The sequence below is a fragment of the Siniperca chuatsi genome, linkage group LG3 (genome assembly GCF_020085105.1).
Source record: "Siniperca chuatsi isolate FFG_IHB_CAS linkage group LG3, ASM2008510v1, whole genome shotgun sequence".
Classification (NCBI taxonomy): domain Eukaryota; kingdom Metazoa; phylum Chordata; class Actinopteri; order Centrarchiformes; family Sinipercidae; genus Siniperca; species Siniperca chuatsi.
Genome location: NC_058044.1, coordinates 19,827,755 through 19,847,205, shown reverse-complemented (window position 1 = coordinate 19,847,205; position 19,451 = coordinate 19,827,755). Strand labels below are relative to the sequence as shown.

Below are 19,451 nucleotides of genomic sequence, written 5' to 3'. Positions count from 1 at the left end.
CTGTATCTACAGTATTCGAAGCAGAACTCATCTGTCAATGAAATCATATATTGAACAGTATTATTAACTATGCGTTTGTCAGCTTTATTACTGTAACCCTAATAAATCATAGGCACATAGATTTTAAAATATCAATAATTGCTGTAAGCAAACAAGAAACAATTGCAGGCTCTGAACTACATTTTAAATCATCTGTCACTGGGTCAGATTTCACAAGAATCTGCCGATGCTTTATATAGCACGAACGCCTGGTTCCAGATCACTGAATCTCATCATGCTGGTTGGAGAAACAGTCACCCAATCAGAGTTTAGTTGTTGTATGCCGACTTACAGACATAACATCTTTTACATCGACATATTTCTCAGATCAATGTGAAAACTTGACTGAAAATTACATTAGCAGGAGAAAACGTCACTCGCAACAGATTGTTTAAGGCAAAAAAAAAAAAAAAACAAAAAGCCCAACACCCATCCCAACAAGAAAACAGCATAAACACAATAGCCCTTTTTAAACAGATATCGCGCAATACTGTCATAAAGAAGACCCATCATTACAGCGGCTTTGATTTTTTACACAGAACCAAACAAGCGTTCCGGGAGCAAAAGAGGCGCGACGCGTAACAGCACCAACCAACAGTGTTACATTTTCAATTTACAAAGATATAAAACAAAGTAAAGCAGCTAAGACTCACATTTAAGAAGCTGGAATTGGGGAATATTTGGCATTTTTACTGAAAAATGACTTAAAATGTTAATTGATTATCAAAATAGCTGCAGATTAATTTTCTGCTAATCGACTAATCAGTTAATCAACTTATCATTTCTGCTAGGAGGAACAGTGAAAGGCTGATGGAAAACACACTGCTGACGTTCATTTTGTCTCCAGTAAAGAAAACAAGCATGCGCAGTAATGTCAGAAATGGACGTGGGAAGTAGTATGACTGCTTCCTGTGTTGCAGCATTGAAGTTGACACTACGACACTACGAGTGTCGTTATCATGGTATCATTTGTTTTAATTATTGTTATTTGATTATTACAGTTAAATTGGACATAATATTTATGTTTACAATGCTACATGTGGCAGAGGTTTATTGCGCCATGTTTGTGTATGTGCATGTGTGGAGGTGTGTGTCGAACCTCGTTCTTGAGTTCAGCGATCTGGTCCCTGAGCTGGTTGATGTACTGTCTGGAGTCTGAGTGGTTCAGCTGGCCCTGGATCAGCCCTTCCTCCTTCTGAAAAACACATTTTGAGACCACAGTCCCTTTATTGTTGCAATACTGTTAAATCAATCATGAGCATACAAACGTCAGCACCTACTTACACAAATTTTAAGTACATATAATCCATACAGACAAAGAGGCGCGCGCGCGCGCACGCGCACACACACACACACACACACACACACACACACACACACACACACACACACACACAGACACAGACACACACACACACACACACACACCTGTATCTCGAGTTCAGCGATCTTCTGCCTGAGTTCAGCCATGGCAGCCATACTGTCTGCTTCCCTCAGTCGCACCGCCATCACCTCCTCTTTACTCTGCATGTATGAGGGGAGAGGAGGAAGGGGTCAAAAGAAAGAGGAAGAGGGAAGAAGACATTTTCTTAATAGCTGAACACTGCGGGTGACAATGATATACTGGATTTCAGTGATGGATAATGACGATGCATCATAAACTGTCTCAGTCCCTTCATCTACGTCCTGCTCTGTCCTCCTCTGCACATTTCTCATCCATTTTTCCTGAAACATTTTCTATTTCTGTTCTACAAAATCTATCCGGTCCTCCCTTGTTCTTCCATCTTTCTCTGTCGTTCCCTCCCTCTTTTTATGCTCTTCATCTTTGTATTGTCTTCATGCCTTGTTGTTTTTTCCACCCAGTTATTAGTGTCTCATTACTGTATGTTCACATCTTTTACGTTTCATTAAGCTGGACGAAGAAAATGTTGCTCTGCCCATCAATCAGCCTATCTCCCTGTTATTTTTCTTTTTCTCTCTCCTCTCCTTCCAGACCTTGCAGTCGGACTCTGCCTGCTTCCGTTTCATTTCGCTGAGTTGGGCCTGGAGGGCTTTGTTCTGATTGGCCAGCATCTGGAGCCGGTCCTGCAGGGCAGAGCGTTCCTGTTCATTGCGACCAATCAGCTTGCTGTGGATCTGGTTCTAGAGCGAAGGAAGTCAAATTTGAGAGGTTGAGTAGGGCTACAACAAATTATTATTTTCATCATTAATAAATTGTTGATTTTTTCCTAATTAATTAATGAATCATTTAGTCTATGAAATGTAAATAGTGAAAAACACCCATCAGAATTTCCCAGAGACTAAGATGACATATTGAACAGTCCAAAAAATATTCAGTTTAAGTGATACAGCAAATGTTTGGCATTATGATTGTTTAAAGACTTACGATTAACTTGTTGTCAGTTACTTTTCTGTTAATTTTCTTAGTGATTATTTGACTTATCGTTTAAGCATTAGAGAGAAGAAAAATCCCCCCACTACATGTCATATCTATAAAATCCTTGAAACAAATCAAACTGCACTGACCTTTATATCTATATATCTGTGTATGTAAGGAAAGGACTTAGATGTGTGTATACCCTCGAAGACTGACTGACAGTGTGTACGTTGTACAGTATGTCTAACCTGGCTCTCCAGCTGCAGGGCTTTGAGTTTGACCTCTCGGAGCTCAGCCTGAGCCTGGGCCTCCCTCAGTCTGACCGTCATCAGCTTGTCCTGCAGCTCGTTCATGGCATTCTTCTTTGGGGATTCCTTCCAGTGGCCACCCCCACCACCTGTGCTGCTGCCACGGGACATGTGATGCTGCAGAAACACAGAGTGCACAGGTGTAACTCTCCTGCCATTGCACATGAACACACAGGTAGTTTAGAAAGACACAGCAGCAGTGTGTGTGTGTGTGTGTGTTACCTGCCAGCGCTGGTTGAGCTCAGTGACGGTGTCCTGCATTTCTTTGAATGAGCGCAGCGTCTCCAGCTCCCTCAACTTCATTTGCTTCACCTCCTCCTGCAGAGCCGCCATGTTGTTCTCATCAGGCAGGCAGCTGCTCCTCTGGATGGACAAACATGTCATGTTTACAGTTTAAAAAGACTAACTAACTAGTCTACAGCCATGTTAGCGGCTCTGTGAGTCTGTACTTAGGCACAGCGGTACTTTACACTACATGCTAACATGCTGATATTAAGCAGGTATAATACCCGCCAAACATTACCATGTTCGATCATCTTACTTTAGCGTGTTAGCATGCTAGCATTTGCTAATTAGCACTAAAAAAGTACAGCTGATGGGAATGTCATTAGTTTTGCAGATATTTGGTCAAAAACCAAAGTACTGGACAAATTAATTAAAAAAAAAATTATTACCTGATGATGGAACTAGATGAAAAAGTAAGAAGTCAACAAAGTTTTTACCATTCATCCTAAAGGGGACAGTGAATGTCTGTACAAAATTTCATGGCAATCAATCAATAGTTGTTGAGATATTTCGGCTTTATCTTTTTATGTTCCAGTAAAATCATCATCAGGGCGAAGCAAAGCTGTTGTGTCTCAACACCTTATGAAGTAAAACCAAAAGCTTGAAACCTCAAATATGCCTCTTTCATTGTTGAATAACTTTACACTTTTACAGTAAGATAATCTTTCACACATTCACAGTTACACACACCTGCTGTCTCTGCTAATCTTTCATACTCTCTTGCACACTAAAATGTGTGTCTGTTAGTTCACCTTCTCCAGGTCAAGGACCTTGTCTTGCATTTCCTTCATCGCTCCCAGCAGTTCGGCCTCGCGCAGTCTGGACTGCTCCAGCTGGGTCTGCAGATTGCTCACAAACGGCTCTGTGTACTGAAACAAACATCACTGGTGTTATGCAGGTATATTGTAAAACAGGGCAGTGTAGCTTGATACCAACTTTGATCATTTGTTGATCAGCTTTCTTGAGATTGTGTTGGTATACAGATTAGTAACTACTGGGAACATTAGTTGAACAGAAGAGTCGACTGATCATGTTCGGGCCTCAGACAAAATTGAAATCCTTCAACAGTTTTCGTTTTATTGTCATATGCAGACTAGTTGCAGATGATGGAGTTAGTCATGACTAGGAGTTCAGCTCAGCTGGGATTACCACAGTGCTTCAATGGGTGTGAATTCTGCCACAAGCTGCTGTTATATCTCTTTCTGTTTCTGTTTCTTTTGTCTCTTCTGCTGAGAAATCTAGCAAATTGAGTATTCACACAGTGAATCCTTGCGTGTCTAATGTTCTAATCTAACATTGTCATCAAGAAGGAGAAAAAGTTTTCTGCTCTCCTCTACATTTGGGGAAGGCAGCAGGAAATTTTCAGCAATACATTTGATTCCGTGGCTGCGACCACAAAGCAAACAAGAGTTGTTGCGTTATTCCTCATTTTTGCAAAAAAAAAAAAAAAAAAAAAAAAGAAAGAAAATAAATCAAGAGCATAAATTACAACATGCCACTTTAACCCCAACGTGACAAATCAATGAATCAGCGTTAGACTGCACACAATGGCCGACAGTTCAGGCAATGTGAGCTTGCTGTCTTGGAAGTATGGACATTATTTTTCCATCCTTGAGATCAAGGACAAAAATATAGTGGTGAGTTGTAGTGTATGTGCAGGTGTGAATGCACTATCCACATCAAAGACTAATTATTCTAATCCTCTGAAGCACCTTCTAAAGCAACAACAACAACACGCTTCTAAAAAGGTAATCGCAAAAGACCCCATTGCTAACTCCGCTGACCAAGGAGGAGCCACTCCATCCAAACAGCCAAGGCTTGATTTTAAACCCAAGAATTTGTCTGCACAGTCTGTAAGCCAGGCGGAACTAAACAGACTGATTGCCAGGTATGTTGTTCCACTATTTACATTTCACCATAGTGATAATGGGTACAATGATAAAATTTGACAGTTGTCTTGTCCCACACTGTGCCACACTAAAATAATACAGCTATGTGTGCATTAATAAGAGAATTGAGGCAGATATTTAAAAGTAACTCAAAAATTACTTTTCCTAGTGACTAATTACTTTTATATGCAGTACTTGGTAAAGTAATCCAATTACTTTTGAGAGAAATAACTAGTAACTCTAGTAACTAGTAATTACTAATTCTCTGTAACCTGCACAACACAGTCCTGCCCCACTGACTCAGAGTGATGTCAGAAAATAGAAACTACTGTACATTTTTATGCCACCACATCAAAATAAAAACTACAAAGTTAGGGGTGTGAGAGCAGCAGAAAAACAGAGAGGACTGAGTGGAAAAATACTTTCCTAAGACGCAAAATACAAAAGCTCGAAATTGGGCAAGTACATAGCGTGCGTAAGAGAGTCTCGATTTGTCATTTCGGGCTTCTCAGTCTTGGTTATCAAAGAAGACTGTGAGTGTCTGGAGGTGTGTGTGAACTCTGTTGGATGATGGGTGCCAGCAATCTGAGCTGCAATAACATCACTAGTCACAGTTTAGAGTGTTCAGATCCCACATTTATAAACCCAAATAATAAATCAATGACTTGTATTTCTTTTAAATAACACTTGCTCGATTCACATCTTTTGCTTGCTCTTCATTCTGTGTGAATGTACACAGCATTGAAAAGAGATGTACGATGTATGAATTTTCACACATCATATTCTCACAGATGAGCGTGTTTTGATGATGTGACTGTTTGAATTTTAACTGTGAATCCTTCGTACCCGAAGGGTTTGTTTTTGTCTGGGTTAGCAAAGTGATAGTTGGACAAACCAGACAGGCATTTCGAAACTCTTCTGAATTACTATAGTATATATCATATAAGATTATTAATGTTGATGCACTCATATATAAGTATTGTTTCACTGTTGGGTAGTTTAACCTATAACAATGCATCGTATTTTGTAAATGTACCATATGTTTTGAATTTAAAAGTAATTAATCAAAATAAAGAAGTGGAGTGAAAAGTACAATATTTCCCTCTGAATGGCAGTGGAGCAGAAGTATAAAATACCTCAAATTTGTACTTAAGTACAGTACTTGAGTAAATGTATTTAGTTACATTCCACCACTGTCAAAAACTATTTGATAGTCAAATCAATTATTTTAGAACTTCAAATCTTGTTTTATTGCAAATGTATGATCGATTATGGTATGAAACCAGCAACGATAATATAATAAATTGGTGATCAAATGTTAAAAAAAGTATGACGCAGTGTTTTCAACCTTTAAGGTCTTCATCAGGCCAAATACATTGTAGTCTATATGTATTTAGACAGCTGAACGTTGACTATGAGGTAAAGTGCTGACTTTCAACTTTCAGGGTGTTAAAGGGTTCTGAGGGCGGTCACATGCATGTTGGGTGAAAACTGTAGGACTTGTAGACTTCTTTCTGGATGTAAACATCCTACAACTGAAGTGAGAGTAAGCACGCTTACCTAATAGTAAACCCAATAGACTGCACTGTATCAGTCTAGGTGCGCTGAGCATTGCAGGGTTAGTTCATGAGTAAAATGACTCACTTCCTCTGAACTTCATATGGAAACATGACTGTGTCGCCTAAACACAAATTAAAATGCAGGGGGAAAAAAGAAGATGAAAACCAAACTCAGTCAATAAAGTCAATCACAGAGGCTTCTAGATTGATTACGGTTTGGGCGGATGGGCAAATAATTACCCAGAGCTGATTTTCACCCTGGGTGTGTTGTTCCTGATGTGTGTGTGTGTTTGAATATGCCACTGACGGCGTGAGTTGTTTGTCTAATAATATGAAAATAAAGTGCAATAAAAGCAGGATGATAGGTGAGCTTACAACATCAGTTGCTACGGGAATATTTCAAGATATTACACAGATGATATCAAACATTAAAGATTCCCTGTGGAGTTTTTTTTTTTTTTTTTTACCTCTAGTAGTGCTATAGAGCAATGTTTTTATGTGTGGGTGCCTGTTTTGGTTGTTTTTGTGGCTAGTCATCATCGATGTAAACAATGCTGGTTATCTGGAAGGAAATGCATTCAACTCGTTTGTTAAACCTGAAGGATGCACGCAATACGTTTTGGTGAGTAGTTTATTTAAAAGAAAACACATTTAAGGTCCATGTAAAGTTACTACACGCTAACTGACACAAGCTCCGACAATAATATTACAAGAACATTTTGAGGGGTCAAAGCAGTGCTCTAAAAATACATTCTTTTTACTTATATATACTTATATTTACTAATCACTTTCCTTCCAAATACTAAACAGACTACAAAGTGTAGCCTTTTTATTTAATCTAATCTAAAAACTTTGTTTTTACATTGCTGGAAGACCACAGGTTGCCATGCTTTGCCACTGTATTATAGCTGGCATCTCTAGTCGCCTTCATGACACAGAAATATAAAAATCTGTGACAAACTGCATCCTAAATCATCTTATAACTCACTTGTTTTCTCTGACAATTTCTTGATGTGAATTTTATAATTTGTGGTTTGTGCAGTCCATGTTTTTATCATCCTGTCAGTCATCTCTTCTATTTTCTCATTCTTTTATCTCCGTCTGTAAAGCACTTTGAAACTACTTCTTCTAATACAACTAAGGACAATAATACTATACTATACTAATACTATTTGATTTATAGAGCACTTTCCAAAATACTCAAAGCCTCTTTACATGACAAATTAAATAAGCAAATGGTGTTGTAAAATAATGTGTTTAAAAAAAAAATTTCTTTGCAATGGAAAAATGTATTGAACAGACCATTTTACAAAGTAAATGAGTCAATTTGTAGCAGCTGGATCACTGCTGATAAAACCTGATTAACATGCTCATACTAGAGGTCAGCAACAAATACGATCTGTATATTAAGTATTTCTGGTGTTGTACACACCTTCCTTGTAGTTGGGTTGCAAAACAAGTCTTATGTTTTGATGGCTTGTGTTGCATACATTTGAACTTCTATAAATTTCCACTGAAGTCTTAAGACAATCCGTGTTGCAATTAGTTAATTCTGGCTGCTATGAATCTGAACTAAGACTGACTGTGTGCTGTAAAATGACTTGACATCTTTAAGAAAAATCAGAACCTTTCTTGGGCAAATGTGTGGATAATCTGTCAATATTATGTTTATTATTAAAGGAATAGTTCGACAATTTGGGAAATACACTTATTTGCTTCTGTTCCAAGAATACACTAAGAAGATAGAGACACCACTCTCATGTTTGTTGTTAAATATGAAGCTAGAGACAACAGACTGTTAGCTTAGCTTAGCATAAAGACTGGAAACAGGGGGAAACAGCTACCCTGGAATTGTCTGTTTGTTTACACCAATTTGTACAGGGTTTATGTTTTATATAGATTAAAAGGAGATATGTGTTAATTAGTGAGCTTTAGAGGTACCTTTTAGGCTGATTTTGTACCCTTTGGACAGAGCCAGGCTAGCTGCTTCCCCCTGTTTCCATTCTTTATGCTAAACTAAGCTAAGTGCCTGCTGGCTCTAGCTTTACATCTAGCAAACGGATATGAGAGTGGTTTCAATCTCCTCACCTTGATTTTGAAATCAGTTAACTATCTCTTGACATCATGAACCTTTACCTGATAAATGATTCAACAAAGAAATTCAGATGAACTGCTTCTACTTTGAGAGAAAATCTTACGACATAAATCCCTTATTCAACACATGTGAGGGAAAATGACATTTCGCCTGCAGCCATCCTCTGTGTTGGAACAGTCATTTCTGTTGCTACCACAGTGTTTGTGCACAGATTGTGGGTTGGTATTTACCCTCTGTTGCTGTAGCTCTCTGATGGTGTCCTGCGCTTTCTCAAGGCTCTCGCTGGCTGTGTTGCACTGCTGCCTCACCACCGCCAGCTCCCGCTTTATCACGTAGTTCTCCTCTGCTTCCTGTGCCCTCGTCACCTGACCCTGGAACAGCAGGCCAGATCAGGACGGGGGTGAAGATCAGCTGTGGAGTTTAAACTTTAAAATGCAGACTACATACCAATGTAGGGAAAAGGTTAATTCTGGGCATCTAGGGAATGCAATTATAAGGGGAACTTTGCTACATGTCGCATAGTAGATTTCTTCTAACCTTAAAGGAATTGTTCGACATTTTTGGGAATACGCTTATTCACTTTCTTGTAGAGAGCTGGCTGAGAAGACTGATGCTACTCTCATATCTGTCCATTAAATACTAATGCTACAGCCAGCAGCTTGTTAGCATAAAGACTAAAAAACAGGGCAAACAGCTAGCCTGGCACCGTCTCCTGGCAGTAGCTTCATATTTAGCATAGAGACACGAGTCTCTATCTAACTCTCTGCAAGAAAGCAAATAAGCGCATTTCCCAAGATGTCAAAATATAGGATATTTCATTCACATTTTGGTAAACTACGTGTATTTATATAAAAAAAATTGTAATAGTCATAGTAGTGATAATAAACCTTTACATGTCACATGCAGGGATTGTACAACCTCATATTAGAATTTCCATCATGGATAAATAGTACATGCATTCAGGGATTACAGGATGGTCTTGTGGACTGAACAGATATACAAAATAAACAATATTCTTTCATGCACTTTTGGCAGGTTATTGTTAAGAAGAGGGAGAGAAGCATTGCAGGGGAGGGGGAAGAGGAGGAGGAGGAGGAGGAGGAGGAGGAGAAGGAGATGGGAGGTGTGAGTAGGGCAGTGGACAGCCAGGTCAGTGGGAAAGTGGTTTCCAGTACTCTACCTGTATCAGTCTGTCTGCCAGAGCAGCACTCTCCTACAGTGCAGCAGCGAAGGAGAGGAACAAGAGGGTGGAAAAAAAGAGATGAAGAGAGAGAAAGACAGTGGGACACCAGGGATGATAAACCACAACAAAACCCAAGAGGAAATTTAAGGAAAAGAAAGAAACGGTATCACAGGTTGAAGAGTCAATCATTTGAAAACAAATATAGAGATGTTTGTGAAGAAAAAAGAGGCAGCAATGTGATCACTCAGAAAAAAAGGGCGGAAGAGAAGATTCAAAACTGCAGTGTCTCTTAATATCAGAGTGCTAGAGCAGAGGGAAAAAACCTTGCTTGCAAATAGGACCAATGACAAGCATCCACACCCACAAACACACATACACACAGGACCAATAACAACAGGCAAGAAGAAAACCAACAAGAGAGAATGAGCTCACAAATTTGAAACCACTGCATTATCTCGTTACAGTGTTTAACTAGATCTGATCAAAAACGTGAAGAATCCTATGCTGAGCAATCTGTGTCAATCTTTTGTCACAATGATGCTGCATAAACCTGATTTATTTTAGCATTTAGATGAACTGGAATCAAAGGCCATCTCTTACCTTCTCCAGCGTCTCAATCCTCTGCTTTAGCAGCCTGTTTTCTGTGCGTAACCTCTGAGCAGAGAGAGAGAAGGGGGGTGGAGGGGTAACAAAACAATTATATATCCTATCCATTCTTAAAATAATAAGTGTTTATTGTAATATCCACATCATACACAAATACATAAAAGACACACATAGCTGAGGATACACACACCTTGATCTCAATTTGTTCCTCCATTTCTTTGTTCTTGATTGTGGTATATTCTTTCTCAAGTCTGAAAAAAAACAAACAAACAAAACAACACAACATAGGATTATGCAATGTTACCTCAACATAACTCAACTTAATCGCGTGGTTGCTGTGCTATGTTGATTGTTGGTCCATTTCAATTATAATGCATAAAAAGCAAAAAAACAGTGAAAAAACCTCATCATTAGTAAGACAGAAATACAAATCCTACTGGGCTACATGAAGCCCGTCCAGCCTCACTAGTTGTTAGTTGAGTAACGAGCGCTCTTACTTCTTCATCCTCTTGGGGTTGTATTTGACTTGGTAGGCCCTGAGGATCAGCTTGTCTGGGCAGCTGTCAAACTGGTGGGGGATCACCTTCTGGAAATGCTGGCAGACCCGGAGGGAAACAAACAGAAGATTAGAGAGCTCAAAACAGACAAAGATCCTCATTCATATTCTATGAAGAAGCAGGCACACACATTTTAGAAGAGTGAGGAGCGGCTAAGGCCCAATGTTTTGTGGTGAGCCAGCAGCTGCTACATTTTTGGAACAAGGATGGTTCTGATACACTGTGATTCACAGACGATAATGTTTATATATTAATATATCAATAAGTAGAAGAAACTAAGTTTACAGATATATATTTTTTAATTTAAAATGTACTTTATTTCATAAACTGAGAAGAGACTTAATCAATTCGGTAATTTTTCAATTTAAAATGGCAAAATTCTCTCCAGCTTCTCAATGTGAAGACTTGCTGCTTTTCTTTGTCATATATGATAATAAAGTGTATATCTTGCGGATTTGGACTGTTGGTCAAATAAAACAAGGAATCTGAAGAACCCACCCTGGGCTTTGGGAAATTATAATGGCCATTTTTCACAATTTTTTGACATTTTGTCAACAAAGCGGTCAATCAATTTATCAAGCGAATAATTGATTAATCAATGATGAAAATAACAATTATAGGTAGTTGAGGTCCTATTTTATACTGCATATTACCCCAATAGCAAGAGAGAAAAAAATTGGTAAAAGGATATAAGAGTGTATAATATAGTATATATTTTTCTTAAATTTGGTCCCTAATTAGAGACCAGAAATAATAAATATAAATCAACATCTAATTCACCAGTTTGGTGGGTTTCATTAGGAGTTAATTCTCTCCTGCATTACTGTTAACACCATCACACTTTGAATGTGCCCTGGTTTTTGTTTCTGTTTTGAATTAATGTGACTGAGTGACACAGATCAGTCGTTCAGATCTGTAGTTCAGGAAGCTTGCATGCAAAAAGGAAAGTGGGACGTGGAGCCTTTGACTCGTGGCTGAATCTGTACATGAAAGTAATTTCTGCAACAAGCGGCATAAAGCTTACCTGCGACATGCCCTCCATGTCCAGCTGAATGAGGTCAGTCTGGTTGTACTGCAGGATGGCCAGGCCCACACGGAAGATAATCTCTAAGCCCTTAAGACAGGTCATATATTTTGTTATTTGTGTTGAGCTGAAATAACAGATTGGTAAACTGAATATATACAGTTACACACATCAAATACATCTTCAGATACTTAAAAACACATACTCAAAATGTTTCCTACCTCATACATGAAAATATCAAAGATGCGTGTGGCGACAGGCAGAGGGAGGAAGGTGAGAAAAAGGGTGAGGAACCAGGACGAGGCATACATGGATGTGTGGAAACTCTGGGATCGAAAATGGACGTTCAGCTCTGGAAGTTGCTCCTAAGGTGAACAAAAGAGCATGATTTCAAGCCTCAAATAACTCAAATATAGTCAAAAGGACATAAAGTGAAAGTGATGTGCTGGAGATATAAATTAATGATTTGCTGCCCCTTTGTGGATGAGTGTTTCACTGCAAGCCTCATGTTTTGTTGATAAGACACTCCTGCTTTCTCTTTACCTGAAGCAGATACTCAAACTGGTAGATGCAGAGGCCCAGCTCAGCCATGCTGGGTTTGAACAGCTCCCTCAGACGGTACTCCTGCATCAGACGCACAAAAACACAAAACGCCTCCTCCTCTGGCATCTGGGAGGAGGTGAGAGGGGTGAGTACAGTTCCCTCATTAGGTACAAAATAGACATCGCCACGCAGCGACTCCCATATTTGATTGATAACCTCTAGAGACAACGTAATTGCCTTGCAATTTTTCAAAAGCCTGTTTCTGGTTGCAGTAAATCAAGAAATCTAGTGAAACTGATTACAATAAACAAGACTTTAGGCAAAATATCCTCATTATGGATCATTTCCTGAAATATTTCATTACCTGCATAAGCAGCAGACCAACGATGAATGCGCTGCCTTGGCAGTAGCCCACCTCTCGATCCACCAGAGAGTACGCCTGAAACACACACACACACACATTATATTTGCTGTATTTATAGAAAGCAGCACAGATGACATCTGTAAGCCTGACCGAACATTCGGACTGTGAGTAACAGCATCAACAAGTCACCAGAGGGCCCTTCATTTCCTGCGCAGCTGAACTACCAGGGAACTTGACTGATATCTAGACAAGGTAGGTATCAACAAGCTTGTTTCCATGGCTGTAAACAACACATCTCCACATGTCCTTGTTTCCCTACAGATTTTGTCTCATGAACAAAGTTATATTAGAAAGGTAACACTCAGCCTGGCAAGTGCAAAATAGAGAAGTTAATTACAGCCATTCAAATCTTTCCAGTTCAATGCATCTTTTTCTGAATGGCTGCAAGAAGAAATGTTTCAAAATGGGCACTCTGATTTGATTATTGTTACTTTCTGTCAGGAGTACTACATAGTACACGCTTGTCATGCTGAGACAAAACACTAAATCATTTTAATCAAATTAAAAAGCAAAACCAAACATATACTGGTTCCAGTTTCTCAAGAAATGTGAAGATTTGCCGCTTTTCTCTGTTTTATATCATTGTAAAGTGTTGGACTGTTAATCGGACAAAACAAGCATCACCTTGGGCTCTGGGAACTTGTGATGGGCATTTTTTCAAATAACTGAAGAAATAATCAATTAATTATTATTTTTATTAATTAAAAATATATCTTTGGGGCTTTATCTTTGCCTTTATTGGATAGGAAACAGTTGAGAGTTGACAGGAAATTGAGGAATGACAAAAGGTCCCTGGCAGCATTTCCAGTGTCTTGAACCCCGAGGCCACCAGGACACTTGATTGTTAACAATGTTAACAGCACACCGTCTCTACATCCAGTACCACATGAGCAGAACAATACCTGATTTGACACTACGTAAACATCACCTAAGCCGCAACCACCAAGTCACTCACAGTGTGAATGCATGCCAAATGACTTCATAAATGACTATGTAACTAAATTTAAAACACTGTAGCCAAGATCAAACACATGTGCAAACAAACATTTATTTAAAAAGACACAAGTCTCACCTTTTCATAAATGCTAAATATCAAGACTGAGAAGTTCAGACCTTGAGGTGATGTGAAATGCTGCAGTGCTCACCTTCATGACATTGAAGAGGACTTCCTGCCCCAGGCTGTCCTGGCCTTTGAAGAACTCATGCTCGGGGTAGGTGCGGGCGATGTCTCTGCGGATGAGCTTCTCACAGGGGGACGACATCTTTAGCAGCTCAGAGTACTGGTTCTTCACCGGCATGTCAGTGGCGTTGCCCAGCAGCTGCCAGACGATGGCCCGGAAATGATGAGGGATGCCCTTTCTGATCAACTCCTGGAGGGCAAAGAGAGAGAGACATTAAAGAGGATTAATACCTTGCTCCTTTATGTAGTGAGGGATGCAGCTTTATGCATCTCTAAGCATCTCTTGAAGAGTAAAGAGCAGGCAGATGAAAGAAGAGGAATCAATTATGGAATGATGAATAGAAATATTTATAAGGACAATTAAATATAATTTCATAATTACAACCACTCAGTACATTATTATGTATCACTCATGTTTTTCATTAAAACCAAACTCTATGTTTTTTTTGTTTTTGCATCTGTAGAGTTTGCAGGCAGCCAGTGTCAATGTTGCTTGGTTTGTCTGCTCTCCCATTTCGCCCTGGCTCATTTTGCTGTCCCTTCTCTCATCCATCTTGTCTTCCCCTGGGTTTTCTCTTTTTGTCACAAAGGACACAGAGAGCCACAAAGAGGGAAGGAGGAGAGAAAGAGGATGTAGAGAGAGGCATATTGGTGCAGTGCTACTTAAAGGTGTTTGTTGGACTCATATTAAAACTATTGTATTAACACATGGCAACAGATTCAGGCAGAGATCATGAAGGTTTTCTTCCCCCAACTCTGTTCAGTTGTAGGGGAATGTCCGTAAAAATAAAACCTGGGCTCTCAGACAACACTGAGCTACATGTTTCTGACACACACACACACGCACACAGCTAAAAAGGACACACACTGTGACCTTATGAATAAAAACAAACCAGTGACAAAGTCTGTGTGAGGATATAGACAGCCACCCAGCTTCTGCATAAAAGGTGCAATGAGTCAGGGATTTACAGGGCCCTCTTTCTGTTTTGTTTCATAAAGTTATCTAGAAAACTCCCTGTGAAATCTGACCAACAAGATGTAAAAATAAAATGAGTAGGATGATAATCTTCTTACTGATGTACTTATTGTTAATTACATTCAAAGACTCATTCTTAGGAAAATGTTGCATGTGACATCAAAATTTTTCATCTCCTGTCCCTAATCCCCACCTTCAGGAGTTTATCCTTCTTGCGTCTCCACTCTTCCCACTCGTTGACGATGCGGCCCCACAGGATCCAGGTATCCTCCTCCAGGTGTGACAAGTTGGAGGAGGCAGAGGAGCTAGACACCAGTGAGGAGCCGCTGTTGCGCCGTGAACCGCTCATCGAGCGCATGGACTTGGAATCAGCTTCCAGCAACCTGCATGAAGAGAAGGTTTATGAGGACAAGCTCAAATTACAAGTGGTTATTTCTGATGGAAAAGGGCCATGATTACATGGCACAGCATGTTTGTCTTATACAAGATGGTATACACACTGGAGAGTGACAGGGAAGCTAAGATGAGCATTAGGAGTCATTAGCAGGCAGATGTGACATTGCAATGATCAGTACAGTTTGTGGACAACCTTACGGAGGTGCCAGAAGCCTCAGGGCTTGTTACCTTCAGCTACAGAATGAGAGGCCCATGAAGATATTACACACACAGCTGACTGGCTATGAACATTTTAAATACACATTTGGAGGGGTTGGGGGTGGGGGTGTGTGTGTGGGGGGAGAGTGTTGGCCTTTAACTCAGTTAACAGTGAGTCAAACTGATAGAAAGCAATAAGATAATCTATCATTTATAGCTTTCAAAATGCCAAGCTACCAACCCATCTCAGCCTATTAAATTAATATACTGCCTTTATGAACATAGAAAAAGAGTTGTATGTTGAGCAAGCTTAAATAATATAAACAAAAAGGTACTGTAAATATGTGGATACTCTGTTTTGATGATATCCCAGTTGACAAGTTCATTTAAAATATTGTAGAAAACAGGCCATATCTCACACGCAGTAATACTTTGTCCTACATACAGTACAATAAGTCTGTAATCTTTAAGCTAAGTTTGCCACTTCTTACCTGGCCGTGTAAAATGTTGGTTTGTATAGGAATAATAATAAAGTATGTTTGTCACTTTGGTCTTGAGATGAAAATGTTTAGATGTCTTGTGTTTGGACACATATTCATAGACTGCTGCTCTTTACAATCAGTCACAAGAGCTAGTTTAGCAGAGGAGTTTGCTAGCCTAGACTTTGAGTTAAAGGAATAGTTTGACATTTTGGGAAAAAACTAATTAGATTTTAGATGAGTCAATACCATTTTCATGTCTGCACACTAAATATGAAGCTGCAGACAACAGCCTATTAACATAGCCAGTGAGTCATTGCTCCCAGCCAAGAAATAGTCCAGCACATAACCAACCCCTTTGTAAAACCACAACTTATTGCTTTTACACCTGTTTTTGAACTGTTTAAACAAACAAGATAAAACAAGTTAATTACTGAGCTCTGCAGATACTGGTAGACTGATTTTGTCACCTTTGGACAGAGTCAGGCCAGCTGTTTCCCCTGTTTCCAGTCTTTATGCTAAGCTAAGATAACCGGCTGCTGGCTGTAGCTTCATATGTCACGTACAGACATGAGAGTGGTATCACTTTTCTCATCTAACTCTGCAAGAAAGCAAATAAGCACATTTCTCAAAATATTGAACTATTCCTTTAAATGTCTGAGTGTGGGGCAGCAGGACAGCAGGAAGCAGAGATGATGTGATTAAAGAGGCCGCTCTTTACCCTGAGGGACTTAGGTTCAGTCCCACTTTGACCCCGAATGTCTGATTCTTTTAAGTCACTTGACTCCTACGCCCTGCACTGTAACTCCTCTGCTGAAACATGTGATGGCTGGGTGAAGAATTGTACAGTATGTGGCTCCTTACACTTAAAATATCACAGTGCTACTCTATTTCTTTTGAAAAAAAAGAAAAAGAAAAAGTTTAATCAAAATTCAAAAAAATGTATTTTTCTGCAGTGGTGAGTTATGTCAGGTGTTCATGTGTACAGACATTTCCCACGGAGAATCTGAGTTTAGTTGTGTGGGATTAAACCTTACCTAACGCAGGGATTAAACTTTACCCTTGAATGGAAAAGTCACTTTCTAAAATATGACTGTGAAACCAGGTGATTGCATTTTCAGATATTACCCCTGAAGAAACAGATCCTGAGCTGATTAAATTATGAGCTTCCTGAAAGAACATACAGTAGCATCCAGGATACATGCATGTGTTTTACTTTCCAGTAAGAATCAAAGGTTATTTGGCTTGACTGAGGTGTTCCTCTGATGGAGAGAAAATAACAACAGGAACAGACGACAGGAAGTCATGCTGGTAATGTGAATTTCAGGTGGCATTCTTTTCAGAGTACATCAGATATCACTCTGAGGGAAAGTAAAATCTTTGTAGTGTTGATTGAGACAATATAACTGACAATATAACTAACTCAAAAGTTAGACTTGGGTTCAAGTGTCACTTTAACCCTCACAAATACACAGCAATTTCTGATATTTTAATGTGCTCTTGAAAATCAGGGAAAGATTAATTTAAAAGCTCTCGCATGGCCAGTGAAGGACAGACTCAGCAGACTTCTGGGTGTTCGGCAATATTCTGTTTATTTTCATCTAGGTAATTAAATGAGGAAGCTAATATCAGTGGTTGCTATGTACTGCACAATATTTGAAGTTTAATGCAGACGATGTTCTCTGTATGGGATCACAACTCACACGTTTTGATGTTCCTGGTGAAATTGTAAAATTTCAGGATTATTAACAGCTATCTAGTTTGCTGACAACCTGTACCACTATTGTCTTTTTACAAACGCCCCCTAGAGATCGTATTTTTCATCCCCTATCATGAAGTTATAATTATCTCCCATATTAGACCATCTCATTAATTAGTTGCTGTTTTTGCGCTACTTTCAACCCTCATTATCTTCTGCACTTTGGCTTCTGCAGCTGAAGTCAAACTGTAAGTACACTTTCAACTTGACCCATTTGTCCGTTCTTTCATCTTTATTCTTGAGCTTGTGTTCTTGTTTGATCAAGAGATTTTACTTCAAACATCAACTATCTACAGTATATAGACTTTTCCTGTCCATCTTTGATTCTTTGGTTAAATGATTGCTCATTCACTCTACCTTACAGATGCAACGACACTGATTACTTTTGTCACAAATGACCTTTAGGTAGTGTTGCCATGCCAGTCAAACTTTATATTCTCGTTCGGCATAAGTTTAAAGGTCATAATGGTAGCATATTTACCACTTGAAATTCTTAGTAATTTTCTAAACAATCGGCCCATGATTTTATACACAGGCAGCCAAAGTCAGGCTTCTCATTGTAACTAGCACGCTAACTGAGCTAATCTTATCACCATGAACTGAAACACCGTCTCCTGCTAACTTTTTAATGTTTCTAGCTGACTAGTTTTAAAACCAGAACCCTGTAAAAGGGTCTTAAATATGCACTTGAAGGCTACAAACATGGTAAGAATGGACAAGGGGAGGGGCTTAGCGAACAGTGAATTATTAAACTTTACATACACCTAATTAATTGGTTGAACCTGCTACTGTACATCTGTAATAACTGTTTTGTTTTCATTCTAATCGTGAAACACAATGAGCTACTGATCTCACCTGTTCTGCTCCTCCAGTTTAGCCAGCAGCTCCAGTTCATCAGGACTCAGGTTCTCTGAGTCTGCCGGGGAGGCCGCTGGTGCTGACAGCAATGCATCATGGGAAGATGAGTCTGGGCTGAGCACTGGGCTGCCCGTTGACGGGGGGTCTGGGTCCATGCTGGGAGGGGAAGAAGGGCACTCCAGCTGAGGGAGAGCCCCACTAGAGCCCTCTCTTTCTGGGCTGCCGCTGGGTATAGACATGGCGGTGACGATGGAGTGGGATGGGTGAAGCAGTGTGGGTGTGGAAAGAGGGTCTTCCAGTCTCACTATTGGTCTCCCTCCTTAGTGAGCCTGGCTGTCGCTTGATTGGCCACCTGGCTGGCCGTGGAGCCAATATGATCAGAGGTCTTCAAACCTGTCATGGATGCAGAAAAAGCTGAATGAAAATGACTGACCACAGATAATTAAAGATGCAGAAGTTAACATGTCATCACCAAAACTAATGTTACAAATATGTACAATTGTACAAAACCCGTGGCTACACAGAATGTTATGTCCGGCCTTGTATCTTTGAAATAAGAGTAGGACTGTAACAAACGACAATTGTGCTTATTGATTAATTAGTCGATTATTTATATTTTACTAATTGTTTAGTCTCTAAAATCACAATTTCCCAGAGCTTTAGGTAATGTCTTCAAATCTCTTGTTTTGTCTGACCAGCAGTCTTAACCCAAAGAC

At 39.5% G+C, this 19,451-nt stretch overlaps 1 protein-coding gene across 3 annotated transcripts in view; it reads right to left on the bottom strand.

Annotated features, from left to right (window-relative positions):
* The window catches only part of evi5l (ecotropic viral integration site 5 like), a 42,588-nt gene that overhangs the window by 10,502 nt on the left and 12,635 nt on the right, over nucleotides 1-19,451 (bottom strand). For 2 of the 3 annotated variants that reach the window (XM_044189807.1, XM_044189806.1), the window contains exons 2-19: nucleotides 18,733-19,128; nucleotides 15,239-15,428; nucleotides 14,035-14,259; nucleotides 12,830-12,904; nucleotides 12,466-12,591; nucleotides 12,144-12,287; nucleotides 11,923-12,012; nucleotides 10,839-10,936; nucleotides 10,532-10,592; nucleotides 10,336-10,389; nucleotides 9,733-9,765; nucleotides 8,783-8,923; nucleotides 3,762-3,878; nucleotides 2,947-3,087; nucleotides 2,665-2,841; nucleotides 2,035-2,181; nucleotides 1,468-1,563; nucleotides 1,139-1,234 (exon numbers count right to left, since the gene is read on the bottom strand). In XM_044189807.1, the coding sequence (XP_044045742.1) occupies nucleotides 1,139-1,234; nucleotides 1,468-1,563; nucleotides 2,035-2,181; nucleotides 2,665-2,841; nucleotides 2,947-3,087; nucleotides 3,762-3,878; nucleotides 8,783-8,923; nucleotides 9,733-9,765; nucleotides 10,336-10,389; nucleotides 10,532-10,592; nucleotides 10,839-10,936; nucleotides 11,923-12,012; nucleotides 12,144-12,287; nucleotides 12,466-12,591; nucleotides 12,830-12,904; nucleotides 14,035-14,259; nucleotides 15,239-15,428; nucleotides 18,733-18,974 (2,253 nt within the window). In that variant the 5' untranslated portion in view covers nucleotides 18,975-19,128. The remainder of the gene's footprint in view (nucleotides 1-1,138; nucleotides 1,235-1,467; nucleotides 1,564-2,034; nucleotides 2,182-2,664; nucleotides 2,842-2,946; nucleotides 3,088-3,761; nucleotides 3,879-8,782; nucleotides 8,924-9,732; nucleotides 9,766-10,335; nucleotides 10,390-10,531; nucleotides 10,593-10,838; nucleotides 10,937-11,922; nucleotides 12,013-12,143; nucleotides 12,288-12,465; nucleotides 12,592-12,829; nucleotides 12,905-14,034; nucleotides 14,260-15,238; nucleotides 15,429-18,732; nucleotides 19,129-19,451) is intronic. The other variant, XM_044189808.1, reaches the window with a different exon arrangement.